Source organism: Typha angustifolia, chromosome 15, assembly GCF_048772165.1.
Source record: "Typha angustifolia cultivar Huaian chromosome 15, ASM4877216v1, whole genome shotgun sequence".
In the NCBI taxonomy this organism is placed as follows: domain Eukaryota; kingdom Viridiplantae; phylum Streptophyta; class Magnoliopsida; order Poales; family Typhaceae; genus Typha; species Typha angustifolia.
Genome location: NC_133253.1, coordinates 5,338,927 through 5,355,660, shown reverse-complemented (window position 1 = coordinate 5,355,660; position 16,734 = coordinate 5,338,927). Strand labels below are relative to the sequence as shown.

Here is a 16,734-nt window from a genome sequence, read left to right as displayed (position 1 = left end):
CCTACTTCCTTAGTTTGACTCTAAGTAATGTATCACCTAGAGCAAACGAGCCCCAGCAATTAGCCGTGGGCCCTACTCATGGCTTCTTTCACTCGTCTCCTCCTCTCTCAAGCGTCCTCCTTGCGAGGATCATGTCTTCTTTGCGGACATTGGTCGAGCATTTGGTGGGCAGAGTGAATCGATCCACGTCTGTGCTTTGAGTTTTGCCCTTCGAATTGGAGTGGTCGGTTGAGATAGTCAGGCGCTCCAATCTGGCGGAGCAGATGAGGAGTACCAAATCCAATTCAATCACGATTGAGCCACTGTTTCTTTCTTTACCTTCTCCTCGAATTCCTCCTCATGGTTCGTATCTCCCCTATTATTATGTTACTATTAGGGATCAGCCTGAATATGATTTGATACAAGCTTTGCCGGATCAGCTGAGTATAGTTTGTTAGATTAACTAATTGCAATCTTGTATTTGGAATATTCAAGTACAATTTCGAAGTTTGTTTACGTCAAATTCATTTCTACCTCAATCGTAAGAACTATCAGATGGGGGTGGTTTTGTAAATGACATCTCTTCCAGTATTTAGAGACTACCTGATGGTTAGTTTGCTGTGTTGGAGAAAATATATTCGAGAGGAAGAAAGTGAGAAGTGAGAAGGTAAGGTAGATCAAGGAGAGTAAGAATATATACAGACATATAAACAAACTTAAAATAGTTTTTCAGATATCCTGAGGGACTCACACTTGTCTATGATGATTGATGAATCTAGGCGTTCAATATACAATTTGATACAAAGCAACACTCCAAAATCCACAACAAAAATTATTTGAAAGGACTAGAATTTGGTCTCCAGAATATTATTGTCATGTTTGATTAAAAATGCAAACAGTTTGCTTGCTCCAAAGTTCAAACTCCGGACTTGGCTTGAGAGGGTCAGACAGGAGGTATGTAGTACACTGATCAGAGGTGAATCCAGTGGCATTTGAATGGGAAGGAGAGAAAAAGAAAAATTCAATTCCAATATATTAACGGACTTAGGAGACTGAAGCAATATTTGTGGATTCTTGTTTGTTGTGTTGTTGGTTGATATACCTGTTCTATTTATTTTACTGTAAAAACTCCTTAGTTAGTAAAGTCAATAGAACAGAAGTATCTATAATTTCTTTATCTTTGACTGATCTTTTGGATCATTAATCAAGCCAAAGTGCCATAATTGATGTTGTTAAGTTGCATATTGTGAAAAAAGTGCATATAAAGAAGCAAAAGTACATATGAAGAACAAGAGAAGACATACCATGTGAGAATAGGAGCCTAGCGTTTTCGAGATTGTTAGGGAACACTATCATGTGTCACATGATTGGTAAATCATACCTTGCAATAATAATGTCTGGGATTTGGTAAGAGTTCAATTCATGAGACAGGCAAGAGACTGTAGAAGCAGACAAAAAGCTTTCTTCATTAGATGATAGATATTAGTACAGCCACTCATGGGTAATGGTCTTGATGCACATAAAACCCAAATATTTTATATTTGAAATGTGGATCTTGTTGCTGGTGGGGTTTGAAGGCCACCCCAATGTAGCATTGTCCATGTTTGATTGAAATCATTTACCTAGTAGCTCACTTCTGCTTTGAGTAACTCCTCAGTGCCATTGTCAACCATCTTCACACATGCGTTGGCAATATCCAATCTTTCCCCTATAGTTAGTTGAATTTACCTTCATTTATTTGAAATGATTGTTCTTGAGTCGGGATTGGCTATGGCTGAAACTGGGATCCATGTGAAAATTGAAACATCACAAGTTGCTCATTTGATTGTTCTTATAACTTGTATGTTTACCTTGCTTGTTCTTACCTTACCTTAATTATTGTCTCATTGTTATAGTTCTTTTTCTTTTTTTCTTTTTTAAAATTTTGTTACTCAAATCAAATTATGTTACTTGACTTGCTTTAAAATCCTAAGCTTATAGGGCCCGTTGGACAACTGGATAAGGAAAATTGGGATAGGGATAAAATGAGATAAGATTGATAAAGATAGTTTTTATACCAATTTCTCTTTGGGTGTTTAGATAGTAAAATTTGAATAAGTGTTGAATAAAAATATGAGATAAAAATGGTGTTTGACTGTGATAGTTGGGATAAAAGATAGAAATGATCAAATTGACTTATGTCTAGTTTAATGTGACTAAATTTTTTTTTTTTGGAGAAACATGAAAAATAGGTTTAAAGTCACATTACAATGTGGGTACCTGAAATAATATATTACAAAAGACAAATGGTTATTTTTCCCCTGAGATAAATTAACCCAAAAAACCCTGTTTATCCCTTTCTTTTATCCCAACACTTGAGCACCCATTTGGCACTGATTTTGGGACAGAGAGGAGTTTATACTACAACCCCCCCACCCCCACTATACCAAATGGGGCCATAAAATTAAGTATTTTGTACTCTTATGAGAATATGGAAAAGGAAAGATTTTTAATTTATATGTTCAAACATGGGTATATTGGTGATACTCAATTCAATTTTACTCTCAACTTTGCCATGAATACAAGTACTGTTTGTATTTTATCTAGATCTCACTATTTTATCTAAAACTCAGCCCAATTATATCTTGAATGATGATTTCAATCTTCAAGAATTCATAGGATTTTAGACTATCAAACTCTAAATAAGATTCAAGATCACTAACATAACACCGTGTTCTCTAATTGTTATTAGTGTGTTGGCTTGCCAAATAATACACATTAAATTTCATACTTTTTCAAGGAAGAAAACACTAGGTAATGTCTAATAAACATTTATTATTTGTGGTATTCCAAAACTGTCATGAAGCATCTCGAATCAAAGCCGTTGTTTATTTAAGCAATCATTTTTCTTGTGGAAATTTTACACAATACATTTACATTTCAAAAATTGAAAGTTTCTTGTCAGTAAAACATCATGTTGTTGTGAAGTAAACTCTGTATATCCTGTTGCAAATTCTGCAAACTCATACATATTCTGTACAAAAATAAGGGACCACATGTTAGCATCCTGCATGGCTTTAGAAGCTGCAAATGGCTGGCTGCTTTTTGAGTCCTACAGGGGCCAAAGAGCATACATGGTGATGAGGAATCAACAGCGAGCTAAGAAGCGCCCTCTCCACATCCTCGGAGACCCTTCGTCTGAGCAGAGACACCACATATTCCATGAAGACTGCATCACAAGGCAAGGTTATGGGCCCATTTCCCGGTAACCCAAACTCTTCCTCAGACAATTTAAGAAGCTCATTAAATATTTTGCTATTGAGATAGATCAAGGGAACCATGAATCGCCTTCCTTCTGCAGTGTACACGATGAAATGACCCTTGTCTGCCACCAAAGAACTGTACGGATCAGTCTCAAGACATGCATCAGTTGGCACTGCTGCAACCCTACTCCTCCCCAAGATGGCCATCCGCTGCCATTTCTTTGCCATTTCAAGAAACCTCTCAGATTGCAGTATGATTTTTTTTGGCTGAAATTATACACTTCTTAGAGGAAGTGATATAGATTGCCAAGGCTCTGGAATTTTTGAGGACTTTCAAATATCTCACATTACTTATACACTAGGAAGAGGGTCCATGACAAGAAGTGTCTATCTCTATGATCAGTTGGCAAGGAACAATGCCATGTGATTAGTAGGTGTGAGGTTGCTATTGAACACGACATGGTTGGATTAGTTGGATAAATCTTTCATGAAGGGTCCAGCACATATTAGTGGCTAGATATGCAAATAAAATGATGGGTCCAGCCTACTAGTCTGCCTGACTTTAACTTTGTAGCTGCCCTTCTCCTTTTCCCTTCTTCCTGTACCAATGGCTTCAATTATTGAGAACCAATCTCATCTTCTAAGAATAGAGTTAAAATTTTACTAGGGCCTGCATAGTACCAGAAGCAGAAAAGGGCCCTTAATTGGGTGTAGCCACAATATCAGTTTTTGGAAAAGGGAAAAAGGAAAAAAGATCAAGGGGGGCTTGGATATGTTTGAGAGAAATTCTGCATCCTAAAATCTTTAATCATGACTCTATAAGACTTTCTTCATTCCTATATTAATTTAACCAAAATAATTTGTATCACTCTTGAAATATATAAATAGCTAGTTAAATATTTGTATAATTTGTCAATTGTTTGCCAATAATTTGCATGCTGTGAATTACTAAGCAAACTACTCAGCTGACTAGAATTCATTGGAGAAGTGTGACCATGCTTGTCAGCTTGTATCACATATCATGCTTCTGCTTCATTTCTTACTAATTTAATTTCCAGCAAGTTATGTGGATATTCTCTGTCACGTAGTTTCTTGTGTAAATTTTCAGCAAACAGAAGCATAAATTTCCTAGGAAAATGGTCTTATATAATGATTATGATCTGTACTAGGATTATAGATAAGATGTAACATAAGAGATTAAGCATTTTATGATCAGATGTCACCTCATAAGAAACTTTGACAAAAAAAGGTGATATTCTTGTCAATTCCCCAGAAGGTATAAGACAGTTGCATGGTAGTCAAAATTCAATCATTGTTTTGGGCCTGATTAATATGTGCAAAGAAGTTTATTCGAAGGGCTTAAGAAAGAAAGATAAACGTAAAAGGGATATCTCAATCAGCCTAACTCACTTAATGCTGAGCAGACTAGCACATGCTGATGATTAAGGCCCTTCAATGGACTAGCGGTTTGGACTTCTACAATTATTGTACTTTTATCTGTAGGGACAGGATTTTAAGATGAACATTTTATGTCAATTTTTCTTGTCATGTTCTGAGAGCTCGAGATAACCTGAGAGATTGTTACATATTGTTTTTCATTGTGTTATAGTAAAATATATTGTTCTTTGTCAGCTTAAGGTTTTAGAGCAATTGGTCATTTTACATGACATTAGAGAATGAGTTTCTGAGTTTACAGCATGGCATAATGTGTGCACATACTCTTATGAAAGGCAAAATATTAAATAATGAAACCTCTGTACAATGTAAGAAAGAAAATTTTATTCCTGCTTCTTAGAAGCTACAAACATCTACTTGGTTATTAAATCCTGCAGGAGGCAAAGAGCATGCATGACTTCGAGGGATCAATATTGAGCTAAGGAGCGCTAGTTCCATCTCCTTCGAAAGCCGTCTCCGAAGCAAAGACATAACATACTCCAAGAGGACTGCATCACAAGGCAAAGTTATAGGCCCATCTCCTGGTAAGCCGAACTCCTCTTTGGACATATTAAAGAGCTCTTCAAAGATTCTACTCCCAAGATATGCCAAGGGAACCATGAATCGCTTGCCTTCCATTGTGTACACCACAAAGTGTCCCTTTTCTGCAACTGAAGTTGTACTGCACTCATCAGAATCATAACACGTGTCAGGTTTCGCTGCTGTGATTTGCCTTCTTCTTGAGACAGCCATCTTCTGCCACTTCCTTGCCATCTCAATAAGTCTCTTGGAATGAAGCATGGTGAGTATTTGTTTGTGAAAGAATACAGGAGGTTAGAACTTTATGATTTGATGTGGTGTTGTAGAGAAAACTGTCATTCTTTTATAGGCCAGGAAGGATGAACTATGGCATAGAAGTAGCTTTCTCTGTCAGCAGTCAGCAAGGGGCAATGCCACGTGATTAGAAGATATACATAGATATAGTGGGGTGCGTAATGTTTGGATTGATTGGCAATTGTTTCTTGAAGGATGAAGGATATACTAGTGGTTTGAAATGCATCTCATAATAATACAGCTTGGGAGTACACAGCATGTTGGGTCCATCCTATTAATGTGCCTAATACCAACATTGTATTTTTCCTTGTTTCTGTTCCTGCTGTTTTTCCAGACTTTTGCTACTATTTGTTGGGCGAAAGCTTACTCACCAAATTAACAGCTGAATTTGGTCTTCATATGATATCTGGATTCAATATGAAAGTTCGAAGCTCATAAATTTACTGTGGCATGTAGGTGAACGTGGCTTTCAACTGAGAATCTGAGATGCGTAATGTATCTATCACCTAATTGCTTTAGTACTTATTGAGGACAAAGTTGCGGTCGCAGTAAAACTACTCCTTGAAGACAAGAAGTAGATGCTAAATGGTACTCAGAGCAAACACAAGGGCCCCTCTCATTTGGGTATTGGATAACTCTTAATTGCTTCCTTGCAAATTGAAGACAATGTCATGTTTCCATGATGGATTTGCTTCCAGCATATCTCATGTACCATCTTTGGTCCATAGATTTGGAGTATTTTAAGAGCCAAGAGAAGTTATTACAAATGATGATATATTCTGTATTCATGTAGAAGTCTCCTTGAACTGTGGCTCTGACAGGCAAGTCTTGTTAGTGTATGCCAAACTGATAGCTTTGTATTTTTCCTCCTTTGCAAAATAAGACTTAAAAAGACATTTACTCAAAACACACACACACACATATATAGTACATTGAGAACATTGAGAAGTTTTCTGTTTGGAGCTCTCCTTTTCTTTTCCATTATTTTAATTTGAACACTTCATTTTTCAACTATCCAAATAGACTATTTTTAAACCTAATCATAGTCACATATGAAATATAGTGCTTGTGGAGTTATCTTGACACATACCTATCAGATGGAAAATTAAGAAAAATAAAAATGTGGGTAAAATAAAAGGTTTCCAATTTCCCATATATATATGCATATGAAATCGATTTATAGATATGTGGGAGCTTATATAAAACTGGGTGCATATATATATTTGCTATAGTTTGATACATATTTTAATTTTATTATAATAGAGTGTACGTATACAGTAGATTTTATTATTATAAATAAATAATTAGATGCAATTAAATTACTAAAGCCATATCTGAGAAAGAAATAGGACCAAGCCAATCAAATCCTGATATGTAAGCTGCAGGAAGTTCCTACACTCTTAGCAGCAGAGGATCCGCCCCTATACTCTCCCAAGTCTTCGTTTCCGGTAAACCTCATCGCGAGAAGGGAGGGAGAAGGGAGAAGGAGAGAGATGGGCGGCGGCGGCGCGAGCGGAAGCACGACGTACAAGGGATACACGATTCACCACCCCAAGCGATGGCACACCGTCACCGGCAAGGGCCTCTGCGCCATGATGTGGTAACTTTCCCGCCCCCTTTCCCCTTTAGCCATTACCCAAATCCCCTCTTCCTCTCCCTTCCTTTCCCTTCTCTGCTCCAATTCTATCTAGTTGAATTTAAGCCCTATGGATGGCCAATCTGTTCATCTCCGCCCAAATGATGGCAAAGTGGACTTTGGGGATCTGATGATAATTTAGTGGGCATATTGATGAAGGAATGATCTAATTAATGTTTGAATTTATCTTAACACCTTGCTGTGTTCAAATCATTGTTAGGGGATTGTGACGAATAGAAGGAACTAGCTCATATTTTAAATTGGGAGAAGGATAAATTTTTAGACAAGGATGACAAAATAAAAAATTTCCGATTATATTCTACATTCAATTTCGAGGACTGCATTTGTACCCTAAGTGTGTCTGGAAATTTGAAGAGTAAGTTCTGCGGCGATCTGCCTTTCAAGTTGAAGGAGGAGTTCTCCTTACTTTGTGTTTGAATTATAAAGGAAAGATAAATCTCTGTTTAGTTTGTATGCGCGTGTTTTATCTTCATATGACACACACATACACACACACACTAATAAAGGACAACATGCAAATGTATACGCAGATACAAAGGACATTCTGTTTGTTGGTTTTGGAAAAAATAGTAATTGTTCCAGAACTGCTCCATGATCCATATCTGACTTCATGATTCACGTCTGTTCCATTAAAAGACAACCAATTGCTTTTCGAATCATGTGGATCCAAATGATACAAAACCAGCTATAGATAAAAATTCACCTCCTGCATAGCTTAGTATCAATTTTGATGTGCAAAGTTTTTTAATTATGTGCATTTAAATTTGAATTTTGTTTTTATATATTGAACAATATCTGGTCCATGAAATAAGCTGATATTACTTGATATTCATATCCATCTAAGTCGGATTTGGGGTAGATTATCGATCACATAAATCCCTGTTCTATTGAACATATTTCAGACAAACTTCACTAAAGTTGTTTGAATAACTTACGAGGTATTTTCTTTTGATATTGGTTTATATTGTTTAAATATGATCATATGTAACAAACAACACTTTTATAAGCTTTGGTAGAATGCTGAATTTTCAAAAGGAATTTGAGAGATTTAGGTTCATCTGGATGTCTGATTATAAGGATACCCTAAATCAATACTAAAAAATATGCAGGAACACATTCTGTGTTTGGTCGATTAACCTTCATGTGTTCAATGCCACAATTGTTAGCTATGACATTATCACTATAGAAGAGCTGGACACAGAATCTCCTCAAACTGCAGTAGAGTAACTTGAATAAAGAAAAGCTGTGCTATTTTCCCTGAGCTCTGAACATTCAGCTTTTCCCAAATATATTGTGCCACTTTTTAAAGTTTTTGTAAACTCTAGTGTAAATATTCTAAACAAGACTAACATCTAGAAATATTTCTTTGAGCAGGAACACACCTGCTATCAAGGTTGTAGTCAATAAATAATATTATCTATAGTTGAACAGCTTGATTGATGTCCCTTATATTGGAACCATGTTTGTAGTCTTGCTCGAGACAAAACAGTATCAAGAGAAACTTGTTGAAAAATAAGGCAGAACATCATTGGTAAAGGATGAAACTTGTAAGATTATTTATTTTTACATTATTTTCCTACCATTATTGCTTTTATCTGATTTGGTCTCTTTTTTCTTAGAAGTTAAAACTGACGTCTTTCCTTCCTCATCCTCTCTACTTCCCTTTTGCTTTTCAATGTTTATACTTTGAATTTGTAGACACTGCCCTTCCCTAGTGTAGAAGTATAGCTCTCCTAGTTCTGAACTTAACCAAGGGCTTTCTCTCATGAGGGATTCGTGTATGGTTTTTAACTTTTGAATTCTTTCTGCATTTTGGATGGCTTTAGGTACAATTATCCCCTCACATTGGTTGTATTCTATAGGTGAATCCCTTTACAGTGTTTCGTCAAAGTTTTTTCCCAAATTTATTTTGATTCTTCTTTGACAGCATCCCCAGAGAATAGCAATAATTCTTTCTTCACTAAGATCTCTCATATTAGACTGAAAACATAATCTCAAAAATCTTGCCTTGAAGGGCCATGTTTCAGCATAGTTAAGGGCAGGCTGTTCGCAATCATAATAATGGGTACATTTTGCCTTTTGGTAAAAATCCTAGCATATTTTGAATCAAGTCTACATTGTTGTCCATCTAGTACTTTTAAAATGGTATTAGCAAAAGCAGTTCCCTCTTCTGTGGCACCTGGAATCCCCGAGTCTTCACTTAGTTCATGAAATTCATCAAAGACTCATAAATCATAATAGTCATTCGCTCCTATAAAATCATTCCTTCTCGAACTAACAAAGTATATATTCAAAACCTTTTGTAAGAGTTGGAAAATTAAGGTTTTTTGTGTACTTGGTTCTCCATATAAGAAAAGTTGTTTTGTTTTTAAGGATCTTTTGAAGCAGAATTGACATGCTACCCAGTCTAATAGTAGATATTTTTACTGTAGTTCTTTAATAGTGTATTCCTTTGGATTTCTTTTTTCTTCTAAGTAAGCCTATATTAAATATGTGCCAATGGCACGTAGGAGTGTTACTGGCACATGCTGTGCCAATGGTGGCATGACATGTTGTATGGTAGTAACCATGTTTGTAGTCTCGCTCGAGACAAAACAGTATCAAGAGAAACTTGTTGAAAACTAAGGCAGAACATCATTGGTAAAGGATGAAACTTGCAAGATTATTTATTTTTACATTATTTTCCTACCATTATTGCTTTAATCTGATTTGGCCCCTTTTTTCCTAGAAGTTAAAACTGACGTCTTTCCTTCCTCATCCTCTCTACTTCCCTTTTGCTTTTCAATGTTTATACTTTGAATTTGTAGACACTGCCCTTCCCTAGTGTAGAAGTATAGCTCTCCTAGTTCTGAACTTAACCAAGGGCGTTCTCTCATGAGGGATTCGTGTAGGGTTTTTAACTTTTGAATTCTTTCTGCATTTTGGATGGCTTTAGGTACAATTATCCCCTCACATTGGTTGTATTCTAAAGGTGAATCCCTTTACAGTGTTTCGTCAAAGTTTTTTCCCAAAGTTATTTTGATTCTTCTTTGACAGCATCCCCAGAGAGTAGCAATAATTCTTTCTTCACTAAGATCTCTCATATTAGACTGAAAACATAATCTCAAAAATCTTGCCTTGAAGGGCCATGTTTCAGCATAGCTAAGGGCAGGCTGTTTGCAATCATAATAATGGGTACATTTTGCCTTTTGGTAAAAATCCTAGCATATTTTGAATCAAGTCTACATTGTTGTCCATCTAGTACTTTTAAAATGGTATTAGCAAAAGCAGTTCCCTCTTCTGTGGCACCTGGAATCCCCGAGTCTTCACTTAGTTCATGAAATTCATCAAAGACTCATAAATCATAATAGTCATTCGCTCCTATAAAATCATTCCTTCTCGAACTAACAAAGTATATATTCAAAACCTTTTGTAAGAGTTGGAAAATTAAGGTTTTTTGTGTACTTGATTCTCCATATAAGAAAAGTTGTTTTGTTTTTAAGGATCTTTTGAAGCATAATTGACATGCTACCCAGTCTAATAGTAGATATTTCTACTGTAGTTCTTTAATAGTGTATTCCTTTGGATTTCTTTTTTCTTCTAAGTAAGCCTATATTAAATATGTGCCAATGGCACGTAGGAGTGTTACTGGCACATGCTGTGCCAATGGTGGCATGACATGTTGTATGGTAGTAACCATGTTTGTAGTCTCGCTCGAGACAAAACAGTATCAAGAGAAACTTGTTGAAAACTAAGGCAGAACATCATTGGTAAAGGATGAAACTTGCAAGATTATTTATTTTTACATTATTTTCCTACCATTATTGCTTTAATCTGATTTGGCCCCTTTTTTCCTAGAAGTTAAAACTGACGCCTTTCCTTCCTCATCCTCTCTACTTCCCTTTTGCTTTTCAATGTTTATACTTTGAATTTGTAGACACTGCCCTTCCCTAGTGTAGAAGTATAGCTCTCCTAGTTCTGAACTTAACCAAGGGCGTTCTCTCATGAGGGATTCGTGTAGGGTTTTTAACTTTTGAATTCTTTCTGCATTTTGGATGGCTTTAGGTACAATTATCCCCTCACATTGGTTGTATTCTAAAGGTGAATCCCTTTACAGTGTTTCGTCAAAGTTTTTTCCCAAAGTTATTTTGATTCTTCTTTGACAGCATCCCCAGAGAGTAGCAATAATTCTTTCTTCACTAAGATCTCTCATATTAGACTGAAAACATAATCTCAAAAATCTTGCCTTGAAGGGCCATGTTTCAGCATAGCTAAGGGCAGGCTGTTTGCAATCATAATAATGGGTACATTTTGCCTTTTGGTAAAAATCCTAGCATATTTTGAATCAAGTTTACATTGTTGTCCATCTAGTACTTTTAAAATGGTATTAGCAAAAGCAGTTCCCTCTTCTGTGGCACCTTGAATCCCTGAGTCTTCACTTAGTTCATGAAATTCATCAAAGACTCATAAATCATAATAGTCATTCGCTCCTATAAAATCATTCCTTCTCGAACTAACAAAGTATATATTCAAAACCTTTTGTAAGAGTTGGAAAATTAAGGTTTTTTGTGTACTTGGTTCTCCATATAAGAAAAGTTGTTTTGTTTTTAAGGATCTTTTGAAGCAGAATTGACATGCTACCCAGTCTAATAGTAGATATTTCTACTGTAGTTCTTTAATAGTGTATTCCTTTGGATTTCTTTTTTCTTCTATGTAAGCCTATATTAAATATGTGCCAATGGCACGTAGGAGTGTACACGTAGGAGTGTACCGACTGGCACATGCTGTGCCAATGGTGGCATGACATGTTGTATGGTAGTAACCATGTTTGTAGTCTCGCTCGAGACAAAACCGTATCAAGAGAAACTTGTTGAAAACTAAGGCAGAACATCATTGGTAAAGGATGAAACTTGCAAGATTATTTATTTTTACATTATTTTCCTACCATTATTGCTTTAATTTGATTTGGCCCCTTTTTTCCTAGAAGTTAAAAGTGACTTTGGGTTAATCACCTTTATATGGTAGTAACCAACGATGGCCATGTCGTGCCACTATTAGCATGGCATGTGCCGGTCGATACGCTCCTACATGTCATTGGCACATATTTAACATATTATTAATAAAAAAATTAAAATATTTAAAGATGTTTTTGAGTCTTCGGTACATCAATATTTAGTTTTGACTTAAATATATGTATTGAAACCTACATTACAATCTTTTATCTTTAGACTATTTTGTAAATGACATATTTTTCTTAGAGATATACAATAATCAAATATAAATATTATAAACATATAATATAATTGGATATATTTATTAAAACTTATATTAATGATTGAACACTTCATAATATGATTAAGTACTTCATAATATAATTGAACATATAATAGAATTGAACGCGTAATATTAATTGATAATATTATAATAATTAAAACTAATATCTAGTTGAACATAGAATAAATGTGAGGATCAAAGTCTTTATTTGCCGGCACAAAAATAATATATAAATATTGCATTAAATTACTATTAATAATTTTCAATCATATTGATGATGATAATTTAATTTACCAGCACAAGAATAATACTAAAATTGTTTGATGATGATAAACAAAAATAAGAAAAAATTAAAAAAAATTGGCTCCACATCGGCAGGCGACCGGCACGGATCACAACTATCCTTGGTAGTAAATAGTAATTACTTTCTGTAGATATCAAAGTTATCTTGACCTCATTCTACAATGATCTCTGAAAAGTAAACTGAAAATTGGTATTTAGGGAACCTAGAAGAGAAGTAATAAATGAAAGAAGTCCTAAGTCACTGACTCACTGTTTTGAGCCCCATGGGATCTTGAACAAATAGGGGATATCGTGAACTTCTATTCTTAAGCACAAGAAAGTAGGATGTAATTTGGTTTGCCTTTTAAGGTTATGACATTTAGTATTTAAGAGGTTATCTTGGACTTGAACCGATATAATATTTAGAAAGTTCTTCCTGACAAGTTTGTAGATATATGATGTCTCAAAGCAAGTTTTCTAATTGTAGCATTTAGATTGTATGATAGATCTTTGTTCTGGCATTAGCCTTGTTTGTCCACATATCCAGTATCTTCTATGCATTTATGCTGATATCTCCATGGCCCATGCATTATTGTGGATGCCACTAGCATACATAAACTTTGTAGCTGTGAATATCTAAAACTCCATGTTACTTATCTTTCCAGGTTTTGGGTACTATACAGGGCTAAGCAAGATGGTCCTGTAGTCTTGGTAAATTTCTTATTCCAGTTCATTCCACTCAACTACACATATAACCTTCTGTCTGCGGACACGCGCTCACACACAACCTTCTAGTGATTTCAAATAACTGTCCATTGGTTGCTATCTTTATAGGGTTGGCGTCATCCCTGGGAGGGGCACGGGGACCATTCACATGGACATGAGCACGGCAACGAGCATGAGGTACTGTAATGTAATCGATTTTAGTAGAGATTCTAATGCTTCTGCAATGCTCAAATCTGTTGCTTGATTGAGTCTGTGGCTTTTAGAGATTCTCATTAGCCTATCAACAAGCACCCGATTGTCTTAAAAAAAAGGACTTTGTAACATGAAATTGGGCCTAAAGTTGATCGATGACATATTATCCTAGAATAAACTTGTTCCCAGATATTGTGCTTCACATGTTCAATTTCTATGCACTTTGCATATTTTCATGTAATCGTAACATTGGGATTCAATAGCTGGGAACTGTTTTATTGAATGGGGTTGTAGGCTTGCTTTAAAGTTCTTGATAAGGAGATAAGATCGTATAGTTACCAAGTAGTTGACTGCATTTGTGGATACCTCGGGAGGCACGTCTTGATTATTGTAGTCACTAATGGTTATTGCACTATTCTCTTTGTTTCATCTGTGATTGTTATACAAATTTTATTTCTTTTTGATTAATTTTGGAATTTCACTATTCTCTTTGTTTCGTCGGTGATTGTTTTACAAATTTTATTTCTTTTCAATTAATTTTGGAAGTGGTGTTTGTTGATATGAAATGAGTTGCTTTCGATTCGACCACGTGAGTCGAGTAAGTTAAATTGAGTCTAGTTAGTATAATTTGCTTATTGTATTTGATTTTGAACTAAAGTGAATAATTCGCATGTAGATCTGATTCATTAGGACTTTACTCTTGTAAATAAGAGTAGTCATGGATTGATTATTATCGTTGAATGAATTTTGAGTTCATCTTTTATCGTAACCGTTTGATCGTTCTTATTATTATAAGAGCAGATCGTAACCTTAAATCCCTTTAAAATATCTAAACTCGCACCATCTTTCTCCGTAAATTACTTGCTTTACGGTTGTCCATCATCAACCTTAGCTATCTGTCACCCTCCGACAACCTCCACAACGTCGAATATTTACAAATCTATACAGTTCTGACTTTCTTTTACTATTTTGATTATATCTTTTCATTCGATCTCAGATTCACGTGAAATCAAAGCCATTATAATCACATGAAACCAAAGCTATTAGAACCCTAATTCACGAAGCTACCACCCATAAAAATATCATAAATTTTTTACGTTCAGATTTAGACTTCGTAGCATTCCTTTTGTCATTGTTATTGTGCTATTCCTACATATGAATTTGTCTATCTAATCATTAGAGATACAGTGAAAAATAACTATTTAATATATTAATTACTTGTATAGGATTGGTTAGCAGTACTGGCAAGGTACTTTGCTGAAGATTTGCAATGAAATTAATTTATCGTATTGGATTCTACAGTATTAGCCAAAGGCCCACATTATATGCTATCTTGTTAATAGCACATAATGCTATTCTGATTTAGGTGTTGTTTTTGGCTTAAATTTAATTTTGTACCTATCATTTTGATCCTTGTATTTCTCTAGCTAACGAATACTTATCGTTAGGAGATTGTACCATAGGTATGAAATTCTCTTATGTTGTAACTTATCAGGGATAGGGAACATGGGAGGTTCCTGCGAACAGGTACAGGTGTGGCCTTGGTTTTTAGTTTGGAAATATAGCGCATACAGTTAGCTTTACTATTACTATTACTATTAGCCATTAGGAAGATCATCTTTTTTAGAAAATTCAAGTGAACGCTGGATTAGAAGAAAGGTAGAAAGGAAAGCTTAACAATTGTTTTGCAATATTGTTACTAACCTTCTATTATGCAGGCATCTCAGCAGACATCCTAGGTGCGCAGTGCTGAGGAGGCTTTACCACTGATGCTTGCTTGTGTCACCACAATGTTGGTAAAATAAAGTTTAGTTTGGACACGAAGCTGTTTATCTTGTTTTGTTGTCTAATATCTCCGACCAAGTGGATACAAATTTGTGCCGCATGGAGCTTATTGTTGAACTTAGTTTTTTTTTTTTTCTTCCAGTCTCAGTAAATATCTGCGTAATTCTTTCTTTGCTTAAAATTTGTATTAGCATCATTGGAAAAAGTATGTGGGAGCCATTTTGTATGGATTCCAGTGTTTGGATTTGTCGTTTTAATATTGTATTTTAAGAATACTTCTTCTAAACTACTAAGATCCTGATGCCATTTCTTGGTTGCACTTAAATTGTTCTCGCTGCTTGAGATACGATGAACTTTAAACTGCATCATTACAGATGGACTTCAACATAAATGCCCATGCCCATGCATCTGCATCTGCATCGATCCTCTGAAATCCTTTTAGGTCTACATTTGGCATTGCATTTTATGGGAATGAACCCAAGTGGAGACATCTGCAATTTCCAAATCTTCGAATATGGTCTGTGACTGCACTTGATTGCTGCTGTCTTGTCGTCCATTAAATTTCCCTTCCTCTGAAGTAAACTTCCAGACAGAAGCAGCGAGAAGCCAAGAGAGGACAAATGCCATGCTGCTGCTCTTTTCCCATAGCTTTCATAGATTAGATAAATGCAAGTTAACCCACCGCTCGTCAATTCTCTAAAAACCGAGCTCAATCTATACTTGTATACCTACTTTTATGAGTGGGTAAAACGTAACTATTGAGCTACACTGGTGGTTTATCCATACTGCTCATTAGATCACAGACTTGGTATCTTGTAAGGAATTAAATTCACACAATTCTATTACAAACATCTTATAGATTTTATCTTTATTATCACTCATATCATATTCTAAAGATATTTATTGTTCCACTCTAGTATCTGGTTAACATTCGAACTAAACTTTAAGGTCAAAAGAGTGTTTTTTGATAAGTAAATACAAGATCATCGAATGCTAAATATCTATATAATAAGATTTTAGTGGTAATAAAATAGTTAACATAGGGTGATTTGATTCGACTAAATTTACTCGACTGAGATCCTAAACCTTGAAAACATAGAAATTAAGCATGCATATGTTTGTGCCGTTTCCAGGAAGGAACCCAAAGGACTTCTCCTTTTCTCTTGGAAAATAACACGTACAACCGTGTCCAAAGAGAACACCAGTACTTGAATCAGCTCAACAATTCTTTACTTATAAATTTTCAAAGATGCATACTGGTAGATATATTATTCGACGCCATAGTCAATCATAGTCCATAGTCAATCATAGTCCATAGTCCATAGTCCATATCTATACCACCACCATTCT

At 35.4% G+C, this 16,734-nt stretch overlaps 3 protein-coding genes across 4 annotated transcripts; 1 reads left to right on the top strand and 2 right to left on the bottom strand.

The window, feature by feature from the left end:
* Positions 1-349: 349 nt before the first annotated feature.
* LOC140777980 (auxin-responsive protein SAUR36-like) lies at positions 350-5,200 on the bottom strand. The gene has a single exon (XM_073122452.1). The coding sequence runs from the start codon at positions 3,447-3,449 to the stop codon at positions 3,036-3,038; it is 414 nt and encodes a 137-aa protein (XP_072978553.1). The 5' UTR covers positions 3,450-5,200; the 3' UTR covers positions 350-3,035.
* On the bottom strand, positions 5,013-5,429 carry LOC140779006 (auxin-responsive protein SAUR68-like). Its single transcript, XM_073123940.1, has one exon. It carries the CDS (start codon positions 5,427-5,429, stop codon positions 5,013-5,015), a length of 417 nt encoding a protein of 138 aa, XP_072980041.1.
* A 1,453-nt stretch (positions 5,430-6,882) lies between these two features.
* LOC140779342 (NADH dehydrogenase [ubiquinone] 1 beta subcomplex subunit 2) lies at positions 6,883-15,703 on the top strand. 2 transcript variants are annotated; one of them, XM_073124366.1, is made up of 4 exons: positions 6,883-7,089; positions 13,347-13,392; positions 13,516-13,584; positions 15,095-15,306. In XM_073124366.1, the coding sequence occupies exons 1-4, from the start codon at positions 6,983-6,985 to the stop codon at positions 15,098-15,100; spliced, it is 228 nt and encodes a 75-aa protein (XP_072980467.1). In that variant the 5' UTR covers positions 6,883-6,982; the 3' UTR covers positions 15,101-15,306. The 2 variants fall into 2 exon arrangements, with proteins under 2 accessions (XP_072980467.1, XP_072980466.1); XM_073124365.1 differs by lacking the exon at positions 15,095-15,306 and adding an exon at positions 15,318-15,703 and having other exon boundaries at positions 6,889-7,089.
* The last annotated feature ends 1,031 nt before the right edge of the window (positions 15,704-16,734 follow it).

Coding starts and splice junctions, on each gene's coding strand:
- LOC140777980 (XM_073122452.1), bottom strand. CDS start 3,449: ATGGCAAAGAAATGGCAGCGGATGGCCATCTTGGGGAGGAGTAGGGTT.
- LOC140779342 (XM_073124365.1), top strand. CDS start 6,983: ATGGGCGGCGGCGGCGCGAGCGGAAGCACGACGTACAAGGGATACACG. Junction 13,393..13,515: donor AAGATGGTCCTGTAGTCTTG/GTAAATTTCTTA, acceptor CTATCTTTATAG/GGTTGGCGTCATCCCTGGGA. Junction 13,585..15,317: donor AGCACGGCAACGAGCATGAG/GTACTGTAATGT, acceptor TCTATTATGCAG/GCATCTCAGCAGACATCCTA.
- LOC140779006 (XM_073123940.1), bottom strand. CDS start 5,429: ATGGCAAGGAAGTGGCAGAAGATGGCTGTCTCAAGAAGAAGGCAAATC.